The sequence below is a fragment of the Oncorhynchus gorbuscha genome, linkage group LG22, assembly GCF_021184085.1.
Source record: "Oncorhynchus gorbuscha isolate QuinsamMale2020 ecotype Even-year linkage group LG22, OgorEven_v1.0, whole genome shotgun sequence".
In the NCBI taxonomy this organism is placed as follows: Eukaryota; Metazoa; Chordata; class Actinopteri; order Salmoniformes; family Salmonidae; genus Oncorhynchus; species Oncorhynchus gorbuscha.
Window position 1 is genome coordinate 34,337,610 of NC_060194.1, and position 12,500 is coordinate 34,350,109.

Sequence of the window (12,500 nt, forward strand, 5' to 3'; positions counted from 1 at the left end):
CCCACTTAAAAAGATGATAGAGGCCTGTCATTTTCATCATAGGGGCACTACAACTATGACAGACAAAATGATTTTGAAAATCCAGAAAATCACATTGTAGGAAGTTTTAATGAATTTATTTGCAATTTCATATGTTTGGGGAGTCTACCACATGTCTTTTTACGAACACCAAACGTGTTTGCTTATTTTTTTCTTGAAGCAATGGCTTTTTTTCTGGCCACTCTTCCGTAAAGCCCAGCTCTGTGGAGTGTACAGCTTAAAGTGGTCCTATGGACAGATACTCAATCTCCACTGTGGAGCTTTGCAGCTCCTTCAGGGTTATCTTTGGTCTCTTTGTTGCCTCTCTGATTAATGCCCTCCTTGCCCACCTTTGGTGAGCTGCCGTCTCTTGGCAGGTTTGTTGTGGTGCCATATTCTTTCAATTTTTTTTTAACGATGGATTTAATTGTGCTCTGTGGGATGTTCAAAGTTTCGGATATTTTTTTATAACCCAACCCTGATCTGTACTTCTCCACAACTTTGTCCCTGACCTGTTTGGAGAGCTCATTGGTATTTAATATGTAATATTCTAGGCATTTATATGTAAACTCCAGTCGTACTTTATGAAACACCTTTTCAAAATCAGCTATGAAAACCAGGCCTGGTTTCCGTGATATTTTATAGTATTGTATTGTTTCCAGTACTTATCTTATATTATCTCCAATGTATCATCCATGTAAAAACCTGTTTGATTAGGAAGAATAATATCTGACAATACCTTTTTAATTCTATGCGCCAAGCATTTAGCTAGAATGTTTGCATCACAACACTGGAGTGTAAGAGGCCTCCAATTTTTTGAAATGGACTGGATCTTTATACAGTACATACCACTTGGATCCTGTTTCAGTAATAATGAAATCAGACCTTCTTCTTATGGTCAGGGTGTGAGTTGGGGTGGGCAGTCTATGTTTGTGTTTTTATGTTGTTTTTTGAGTTTGGCCTGGTATGGTTCTCAATCAGAGGCAGGTGTCGTTAGATTGAGAATCATACTTAGGTAGCCTTTTCCCACCTGTGTTTCGTGGGTGTTTATTTTCTGTTTTGTGTGTCATCACTAGACATTTCATTTTATTTAGTGTTCAGTTTTGATTATATAAAAAGAACATGAAAACTTACCACGCTGCACCTTGGTCCTCACCTTCTTCCACCGACGACGGCCGTTACACATAAGAAAGTAGTCAAGATGACTAGCTTGATTAAGTTCCACCATGTATCTCTCACTAGGTCAGGGTATTTAAGCCTCCATTTTTCCACTAATTCCAATATATCCATGACATGCCCACCCCACATCACAGAAATAAAAAGGCTCTCTAAGGTCAGGGCGTGACAGTACCCCACCCCCAAAGGTGTGAACACCCGGCCGCAAACCTAAACCTATAGGGGAGGGTTCGGGTGGGCATCTACCCTTGGCGGCGGTTACGGTTCGGGCGTAGCCCCTGCTCCACCTCTGACTACCCCCATTTTGGTTGTGCCTCCGGTGCGGGGACCCTCGTTGCCGGCCCCGGACTGGAGACCCTCGCCGTAGGCTCCGGACTCGGGAACCTCGCTTCAAGACCCGGACTGGGGACCCTCGCTGCAGGCCCCGGACTGGGAACCCTCTCTGCAGGCCCCGGACTGGGGACTCTCACCGCAGGCCCCAGACTGGGGACCCTCGTTGGAGGCTCCAGACTGGAGACCGTTGCTGGAGGCTCCGGACTGGGGACCCTCGCTGTAGGCTCCGGACTAGGGACCCTCGCTTCAGGCCCCGGGACTCTGGACCGTGGCTGGAGGCTCTAGACTGGGGACCGTCGCTGGAGGCTCCGGACAGGGGACCCTCTCTTCAAGACCCGGACTGGGGACCCTCTCTTCAAGACGTGGACTGGGGACCCTCGCTGCAGGCCCCAGACTGGGGACCCTCTCTGCAGGCCCTGGACTGGGGACCCTCTCTGCAGGCCCCAGACTGGGGACCCTCGTTGGAGGCTCCAGACTGGAGACCGTTGCTGCAGGCCCCGGACTGGAGACCATTGCAGCAGGCTCCGGACTGGGGACCCGCGCTGTAGGCTCCGGACTAGTGACCCTCGCTTCAGGCCCCGGGACTCGGGACCGTGGCTGGAGGCTCTAGACTGGGGACCGTTGCTGGAGGCTCCGGACAGGGGACCGTCGCTGGTGGCTCTGTGCCATGGATCCTTACTGCAGGCTTCGTGCCATGGATCATCACTGGAGGCTTCGTGCCTCCAGCTGGCACAGGATATACTGGGCCGTGTAGCCGCACTGGAGGTCTGGCACAACCCGTCCTGACTGGATGCTCACCCGAGCCCGGCAACTGCGGGGCGTTGGCACAGGACGCACTGGGCTGTGAAAGCGCACCAGAGACACTGTGCGTAGAGCCGGCGCAGGATATACTGGACCGAGGAGGCGCACTGGAGGTCTGGAGCATAGAGCTGGCACCACCCCTCCTGGCTGGATGCTCACCCTAGCCTGGCAACTGCGGGCCGATGGCACTGGACGTACTGGGCTGTGGAGACGCACCGGAGACAGAGTGCGCAGAGCCGTCGCAGGATATCCTGGACCGAAGAGACGCACTGGAGGCCAGATGCCCAGAGCATCTGACCATCCGTCCTGGCTAAATGCCCACTCTGGCTCGACAAATGTGAGGAGCTGGCAGAGAGCGCACCGGGCTGTGCATGCGCACCGGTGACACACGACGCAGTGCCGCATAACATGGTGCCTGACTAGTCACTCTCTCCCCACGGTAAGCTCGGGGAGTTGGCTCAGGTCTATAACCTGACTCCGCCAATCTCCCCATGTGCCTCCCCCCAAAAAAACTTTGTGCATGCTTCGTCGTGCCAACTCCTTGTATCTTCGCCGTTCCGCCGTTGCTGCTTCTAGCTCCTCCTTAGGACGGCGATATTCTCCAGCCTGCACCCAGGGTCCGTTGTCTTCCAGTATCTCCTCCCATGTCCATTCCTCCAGAAAACACTGCTTGGTCTTTTTGTGGTGGGATCTTCTGTGACGTTTGTCGTCGAAAGGAGACCAAGGTGCAGAGGGGTAAGTGTTCATGATCATTAATACTCAGAACACCAAACAAAAACAACAAAAGGAATAACTGGCTTCACAGCGCTAACAATAAACAAGATCCCACAATATAGATGGGAAAACAGGCTACCTAAGTATGATTCCCAATCAGAGACAACGATAGACAGCTTCCTCTGATTGGGAACCACACTCGGCCAAAACCAAAGAAATACAAAAAATAGAATGCCCACCCCACATCACACCCTGACCTCACCAAATAGAGAAATAAAACAGCTCTCTAAGGTCAGGGCGGGACAACCATTACAATTTTAACTCGCTATACCTGTTTCAGCACTTACCATAATGAGACACAGGTTTCAATTCTATTTATCAAAATACATGTTTGTAAACTTACAATTAAAAAGTAACATGATCATTGAGTGTCTATATAGCTGTACCATGATATTTGCATTGCTACTAAGTAAACCTACAATTGGTCCCCCCTATTCCACCTGCTAAAAGCCCTCCTCATGTTATGCTGGTGAATGAGGACCCAAAAGTGACTTTAACAGAAACAGAGTCTTTATTCCAGTCTTAAACAAAAACGATAATCCTGGATATTATCTTAGGTAAATACAAAACAGGAAAACTGAAATCCTCTCGTCAGTAGAGAGGAACGACTGGAGACGCGACCACAGACTGCAGGTCGCTTCAGGAAGGCACAGGCCGTAGCTGACATAGACACCTGCTCACACGCAGCATCTGAAGAAGGCAAAAACACGACAGGGCGGAACAAGGACACAGAACAGCAAACATCAAGCAAGGATCCGACAAGGACAGAAGCGGAAAACAGAGGGAGAAATAGGGACTCTAATCAGAGGGCAAAATAGGGGACAGGTGTGAAAGAGTAAATGAGGTAGTTAGGAGAATGAGGAACAGCTGGGAGCAGGAACGGAACGATAGAGAGAGAGAGCGAGAGAGGGAGAGAGGGAGGGGGAGAGAGAGGGATAGAAAGAGGGAAAGAACTTAATAAGACCAGCAGAGGGAAATGAATAGAAGGGAAGCACAGGGACAAGACATGATAATAAATGACAAAACATGACACCTCATCCCGAGTTGGGTTGTCATCCCAATGCCTGGAAGACCACCCCCGACCCACAATATGCAACAGCCCTGAAAAGACTGGGATCCATCCTCCGAAAAAGATCACGCAGTGCCATTTACAGAACAGAAGTAGATTAACCGCCAAATGCATTTCCATCACCCACACCTCAATTTGTATTATATATAATTAGTATACAGATGGAATATGCCTCTGATACTGAGAATGGCTAGTAGGTTATTATTCTAGAAACAACTAGAGGTTTGAAAAGGTGACAGACTAACTCTCCCATTTCAATAATTCACTATGCCTGAATTTGCAGATGTGTTTTGTTTACTAAGATTGTTTCTCCTTCTCTCTCTCTCTCTCTCTCTCTCTCTCTCTCTCTCTCTCTCTCTCTCTCTCTCTCTCTCTCTCTCTCTCTCTCTCTCTCTCTCTCTCTCTCTCTCTTTCTCTCTCTCTCTCTCTGTCTCTGTCTCTCTCTCTCTGTCTCTCTCTCTGTCTCTGTCTCTGTCTCTGTCTCTGTCTCTGTCTCTGTCTCTCTCTCTCTCTCTCTCTCTCTCTCTCTCTCTCTCTCTCTCTCTCTCTCTCTCTCTCTCTCTCTCTCTCTCTCTCTCTCTCTCTCCCTCTCTCTCCCTCTCCCTCCCTCTCTCTCTCCCTCTCTCTCTCTCTCTCTCTCTCTCTCTCTCTCTCTCTCTCTCTCTCTCTCTCTCTCTCTCTCTCTCTCTCTCTCTCAGGACACAGTGTCAGTCCACAGGCCTAGTTTCTATGCAGACAGGTTCTACAAGTTCTGCAGCACAACTGTCTTCAGAAAGAGCTGCTGTGAGTAGAAACACATTCACTACATAAATGCTTCACAAATCATCTATAACTGTACAGCTGTGTGACATAACCATGCATTTATTTGTTCACATTTATTAACCCTTTATAGATCAGGAAATACAGTTATATATGAATCCCATTCATGTAGTGCTTATGAAGCATATATGAATGCATTTAAAATAAAACAGGAACGATATTTCTGCTCAGAAACCATATATCGAGATTGAGTAATTGATTCGTTGAGTTTTCCTTCTGACTGATTTCATTATCCTCTGTCCTCCCCCTCCTTCTCTCATGTTCTCCTCCCACCCAGCCCTGAGGTCTTCTCCCTCCAAGAGGGGGCGAGGAGGGGCTCTGCCCACACCCAAAAACAGTGTCCAAACACAGCTGTCCATAGAGAGAGAGGAGAACCAGGAGAACGAGGAGCTGCACCTCAGAGCGTCTCGCGGCTCCCGCCTGCTGGAGGAGGACGGTAAGACCGTTACTACACTCCACATCTATGCAGAGGGTGACCTGAAAATGGCAGACAAGTGTTTGAGGACCGAGCTCTTTTCAACACAAGCTATTTAGATGTCGTGTCATGTTCTCTAGTGGTAGATTACTAATACTGATGCTGTTTTCAATGTCAGCAATTTAATGAGTATTTAATTCAAAATGGGGGTTGAATGGGTCTCTCTCTCTTTCTCTCTCTCCCTCTCTCAGGTCAGAGAGAGCACCCCCACACCCCTCCATCTTTTGAGGATGCGACCACAGCATCCATTGCGACCACTCTCTCCTCCAACAACTCTCTCCCTACCACACCGTTTGACACACCAGAACACCCACGCTTCAGGTACACGTATATACACACACACACACACACACACACACACACACACACACACACACACACACACACACACACACACACACACACACACACACACACACACACACACACACACACACACACACACACACACACACACACACACACACACACACACACACACACACACACACACACACACACACACACACACACACACACACACACACCTACACACACACACACACACTACTACATATACATAATCACCTGTCCCTGTTCTACCCTTCAGGAGGCCAACTCACTCTGCACGGGACCGTGAAGACAGGTAAGCAGTCTTATTTCTTACCCTTCAATCCAACACATCTCATCCCATCTGACTGTGATTGAAGTTCTGATGTCACATCCTGTGCTGTCCCATATAGTTTCAGGTCACAGCTGGAAGTAGTGGAGGTGCACGAGCAAACCGTCACTGCGGCGGTGGAGGTGAAGAGGGAACCTACAACCAGGTACACACACACACACACACACAAACACACACACACAAACACACCTATCTGACTGTAGCGTTTCTATATCTGTCACAGTGTGGTTCCAGAGGACCTTCAGGACTCTAAAGTAACAGAGGAGAAAGTCATCACACAGGCCACAGCTGCTGCCCACACCTCCTCTACACCTCCTTCAACCCCTCCTTCCTCCTCCACCCCTCCATCCTCCACCCCTCCCTCCTCATTCCCTCCAGCGTCCACTCTCCCTCATTCACTTCCTCCCTCAATCTCTTCCTCCTCTGCCCCTCACTCTAACTCCACTCTGCCCTATTCTTTCACTCGTCCTTCCTCCACCCCTCAGTCATCAGCTGTCATCGCGTCCACTCTTCCACCCTCTGCAGTCCCTCAAGACTCTGCCTCTCCCTCTTCCACCACTCATGCATCTACCCACCCCACTTCCTCTCCCCATTCTTCACTCCTTCCCACCACCCCTCCCTCCTCTCTCCCTCCGAGCCCCCAGGTAACAGCGGAACGCTATTCGTCCAATCATCTGTCCGTCACCTCGTCCGTCAGCCACAACTCACTGGAGGGGGAGGTGCCAGTCTCTGACATCTACTTCGTAAGTCATGTGTGTGTGGATTCTTGACTGCTTGTGTGTGTGTGTGTGTGTGTGTGTGTGTGTGTGTGTGTGTGTGTGTGTGTGTGTGTGTGTGTGTGTGTGTGTGTGTGTGTGTGTGTGTGTGTGTGTGTGTGTGTGTGTGTGTGTGTGTGTGTGTGTGTGTGTGTGTGTTGAGTGTGACAGCTGTTTTTGTTTACTGGGGTTTTGGTTTTCTTACTGTTGGGCAGTAAGGACAGCAAGTTTGATGAGGGTGAGGGTGTGTGTCGTTTGCTGCTATCGATCATTAATCATAAAGTGGGGCTTTAAAGCATGTGGTCATAGAGGTTGGATTGAATCCTGAGACACCACATGCTGGATTATAACTATACTGCTGAAACAGCAACGGGGAGAGACTACAGAATACTGCACTAAAAGTATGTTCTGTGTTGTGTTGTGTGTATTGCATGATGTTTGCATGTTTGCATGTGTGTTGCTCATGCCTGACCGATCCATATTAATCCAGTCATGTGGTTCATAATCACTCAGTCATGTGATTTATAATCACTCAGTCATGTGATTTATAATCACTCAGTCATGTGATTTACAATCACTCAGTCATGTGATTTACAATCACTCAGTCATGTGATTTATAATCACTCAGTCATGTGATTTATAATCACTCAGTCATGTGATTTATAATCACTCAGTCATGTGATTTATAATCACTCAGTCATGTGATTCATAATCACTCAGTCATGTGATTCATAATCACTCAGTCATGTGATTTATAATCACTCAGTCATGTGATTTATAATCACTCAGTCATGTGATTTATAATCACTCAGTCATGTCAGTATATGTCAATAGCAGTCAGTAACAGACTGGTGGTTCATTCAATATACTGTTGTTTTGGCTCTGTGCTTGGATTTGAAATGATACAATGACAATGACTATAGCTTTAATTTGAGGGTATTTTCATCCATATCAGGTGAACCGTTTAGAAATTACTAAACTTTTTGTACATTTTAGGGGACCAAAACTATTGGGACAAATTCACTTATAAAACGGTTCTTCGGCTGTCCCCATAGGAGAACCCTTTGAAGAACCCCTTTTGGTTCCCTTTCCACAGAGAGTTCTACATGGAACCCAAAAGAGTTCAACCTGGAACCAAAAAGGGTTCTCCTATGCAGACAGACGCAGAACCCTTTAAGAACCCTATTTTCCAAGAGTGTAATGGTGAGAGGTTAGCATGTCTTGGGGGTATGATATGTGGGCGTCTGAGACAAAACAGCAGAAATTGGTCCCTGTCCCAATACTGTTGGAGCTAACTGTACAGTATGTTCTTTCTTCATCCATTTTGGAGGTGTATTATTCCATGTTCATTCTCTTTTTATTCTCTCTACGCTGTCCCATCCAACCCCTGTCACACTCCCTTTGTCTGTCTGTGTCTGTGTCTGTGTTTGATGTCTTCCTTTCTCTCTCTGTCTCCCTCTCTCTCTCTCTATCTCTCTCGTTCTCTCTATATGTCCCTCTCTCTCTTTCTGTCTGTGTCTCTTTCTTTTTGTCTCTCTTTGTCTCTCTCTTCTTGTCTCTCTCTTTGTCTCTTTCTCTCTAGCCATTCTCCCTCTGTTTCTCATACTCTTACCTTTTCCATTTCTCTTCATCTACTCCCCTATCCTTACATGTGTCTGTGTGTGTGTCTTGTGTCTGCATGTGTGTATGTGTATTATCAGTATGCTGATGGGAGATACTGGGTGTACTCCCCAATTCTGGGTCGTAAGAAACTCAACTCAAGCTCAAGCTGCAATGTAAGTCACGGCTGCTGGTTGCACAAAGCCCTAGTTTTGTAGTGTAACGTAAAGTGTTGACGACTCGTGTAGACTTCCTTCCCCTGATTCTGTGCCCATCTCAAATCAACCACTACCCTACCTAGACCTTAGGCACTTTTAGTAGCCAAGTGTGAGCAAAATGGAACACCTACCACATGAAACTAACACCTACCACATGCAACTAACACCTACCACATGCAACTAACACCTACCACATGCAACTAACACCTACCACATGCAACTAACACCTACCACATGAAACTAACACCTACCACATGCAACTAACACCTACCACATGCAACTAACACCTATCACATGAAACTAACACCTACCACATGCAACTAACACCTACCACATGCAACTAACACCTACCACATGCAACTAACACCTACCACATGCAACTAACACCTACCACATGCAACTAACACCTACCACATGCAACTAACGCCTACCACATGAAACTAACACCTACCACATGCAACTAACACCTACCACATGCAACTAACACCTATCACATGAAACTAACACCTACCACATGCAACTAACACCTACCACATGCAACTAACACCTACCACATGCAACTAACACCTATCACATGAAACTAACACCTACCACATGCAACTAACACCTATCACATGAAACTAACACCTACCACATGCAACTAACACCTACCACATGCAACTAACACCTACCACATGCAACTAACACCTACCACATGAAACTAACACCTACCACATGGAACTAACACCTACCACATGCAACTAACACCTACCACATGAAACTAACACCTACCACATGGAACTAACACCTACCACATGAAACTAACACCTACCACATGAAACTAACACCTACCACATGCAACTAACACCTACCACATGCAACTAACACCTACCACATGCAACTAACACCTACCACATGCAACTAACACCTACCACATGCAACTAACACCTACCACATGAAACTAACACCTACCACATGAAACTAACACCTACCACATGAAACTAACACCTACCACATGCAACTAACACCTACCACATGCAACTACCACCTACCACATGAAACTAACACCTACCACATGGAACTAACACCTACCACATGCAACTAACACCTACCACATGAAACTAACACCTACCACATGAAACTAACACCTACCACATGAAACTAACACCAACCACATGGAACTAACACCTACCACATGGAACTAACACCTACCACATGGAACTAACACCTACCACATGAAATGAACACCTACCACATGAAACTAACACCTACCACATGGAGCTAACACCTACCACATGGAACTATATAGGACTTGTAGAATGTCTTCCTCCCTAAATGTACGTGTCTCTCTCTCCTCCTCCTGGTCTTGTGGTTGTGCTGCCTGTGTGTGTGTCTGCTGCCTCTGCTGGTTGGCTGGTGTAACAACAGAATCAGGAGGACAGGAGCTGGATGTTCTCTCCACTGCACTACGGCTCAGAGTCGAGACATGGCTCTGATGGGGAGAGCCAGACGGTAAGTGTGCACTTCATTAATACCCCACGCAGAGAAGTGTTTACTTGGCTCATACACTAACTCTCCCTCTCTCCCTCTCCCTCTCTCCCTCTCCCTCAAATTCCTCTTTTATTTTCTTACTAGTAAATTGTGTGAAGTGTCCAATGTAAGCAAATCACTTGAGAGGATTGAAGACTGCTGACTGAAGCTGTGATGCTTTACGAAGCCCCATGAATCTTCTACAGAGTTCTATAACCCTTGTGGCCCAAGCTGCATGTGAAGGCTAGTTTTACCCACTGGGATGAAGAAGTACTCTGTGGGAAGACTTATTGAAATGAAATGTTTCTACTTCGGCACCACTTTCCCCAACACACACACACACACACACACACACACACACACACACACACACACACACACACACACACACACACACACACACACACACACACACACACACACACACACACACACACACACACACACACACACACACACACACACACACACACACACACACACACACACACACACACACACACACACACACACACACACACACACACACACACACAACCACCATTGCTTCCTAAAAAAAGTATGCAACAATACTGATTGATTTGCCACAGAGTCAACTCAAATATAAAAGGATGCATCATCATCAATGGGGGTATTGTGAATAAAACCATAGTGCAACCATTTCAAACATTAGCTAAGACATCCCAGAGAGTCTGTCATTCAGTTCTGTAGTTGTTCATATTTTACTTTTGTGACTTGTGCTTGTCTCAAAGCCATGTGTTCCTGTAATATCTTGTATGGAATAGGATTTATTATATTGTAATGTCAGGTTTTGGACCCCTATGGTTAAATGTTGGAGAGTTTTTTTTTTATGAAGCAAAACTTTTTTTGTCAGTTGTATATAATGTTTTACTGTGTCTGGTGGTGATGGCTTTACATTCAGCTCAATTATGTGTGGTGTGTTGTGATTGGGCTACGCAAAATAGCGTTGTTTTGCGTTCGCACATTGTTCATGAAAACCTGAACATTTTATTGAGCTTTTAGCACTTTAAGAATTAACATTCTGCAAATGTTTTTTGAATTCATAATATATTTTGTGAATTGTAAATAGTGTGAGTGATAGTGAGCCAAAGAGTTAGAAAGTGAAAGAGGATATTGCACTTTTGTCCTGGTCAATAATATAAAAGGTCAAGGGTTAAAAAAGATTCTAAAGTTGTTCCAGTCCAGGGAAGTATTTAATCATCTCCATCCTTCTAAAGGTGCAATCTGTAACTTCTCATTCCCCCTGCGGCAAGAATCACAATCGACCTTAAACAAAACACAAAGAAAACATATTTCGTAAGATTTTGCCAATGATATATACGACATTCCGCATCGGTCCCCCGAAAAACGTTGAGCCGAATTTACAGATTACAGATGTCCCTTGAAGATAAATCACCGCTGGCAGTTTGTGTATAAAGTCTGTGGACAAGGAGTTCGAGTTTATCATCATATCAAATCAAATAATATATTGTTTAAGAAGCATTGAATATGTTGCATTATCTAATTTCTCTCACAAACCCATTTTGGTTACAATTTTGTTTAACTTCCTATGGAACATAATGGATGCTATTTATTTATTTATTTGTGTACTGGTGCAAATACTTGACAAATCTGACTCATAGAGCTGCTATAATGAACAGACCTGCAGAAGCTCAAGAGCATTTCACTGGAAAACTGGATGGGAAACTGGATAGAAATCTTTGTTTTGTGTAGTTGTTGCCACTAGGGGGCAGCGTTATCCCGCTTAGAAGACTTGAGCATATTGACATAACTGTAACTATTCTGAAATTCAATGCCAATATTTTCATGCACATTTGTTCCTCATTTCCTTGGAGCTAAAATAAAACATCTGCCTAGGGTGAATATGACTCAATCTCACTCAATCTGAGGTTTGTTTAGTCTCAGGCAACTCATTTCTATTTCTCCACACACTCCTACATTTACACACACACACACTCCTACATATACACACTCACCTGTTCTCTCCACCTCTACCACAGAAGGGGAAAACCTACAGTTCTCTCCACCTCTACCACAGAAGGGGAAAACCTACAGTTCTCTCCACCTCTACCACAGAAGGGGAAAACCTACAGTTCTCTCCACCTCTACCACAGAAGGGGAAAACCTACAGTTCTCTCCACCTCTACCACAGAAGGGGAAAACCTACAGTTCTCTCCACCTCTACCACAGAAGGGGAAAACCTACAGTTCTCTCCACCTCTACCACAGAAGGGGAAAACCTACAGTTCTCTCCACCTCTACCACAGAAGGGG

The 12,500-nt window shown here is 46.0% G+C and overlaps 1 protein-coding gene across 6 annotated transcripts in view; it reads left to right on the forward strand.

Moving 5' to 3' along the window:
- Positions 1-12,101, forward strand: part of LOC124010216 (phosphatidylinositol 4-phosphate 5-kinase type-1 gamma-like) — a 30,502-nt gene extending 18,401 nt beyond the window's left edge. For 4 of the 6 annotated variants that reach the window (XM_046322644.1, XM_046322649.1, XM_046322648.1 and 1 more), the window contains 9 exons: positions 4,870-4,954; positions 5,268-5,426; positions 5,657-5,786; positions 6,055-6,090; positions 6,188-6,271; positions 6,350-6,869; positions 8,582-8,656; positions 10,106-10,189; positions 10,313-12,101. In XM_046322644.1, coding sequence (XP_046178600.1) covers positions 4,870-4,954; positions 5,268-5,426; positions 5,657-5,786; positions 6,055-6,090; positions 6,188-6,271; positions 6,350-6,869; positions 8,582-8,656; positions 10,106-10,189; positions 10,313-10,315 — 1,176 coding nt within the window. In that variant the 3' untranslated portion in view covers positions 10,316-12,101. Of the gene's footprint in view, positions 1-4,869; positions 4,955-5,267; positions 5,427-5,656; positions 5,787-6,054; positions 6,091-6,187; positions 6,272-6,349; positions 6,870-8,463; positions 8,657-10,105; positions 10,190-10,312 lie in introns of those variants that run through there. The other 2 variants (XM_046322646.1, XM_046322645.1) reach the window with 2 other exon arrangements.
- Positions 12,102-12,500: the final 399 nt, after the last annotated feature.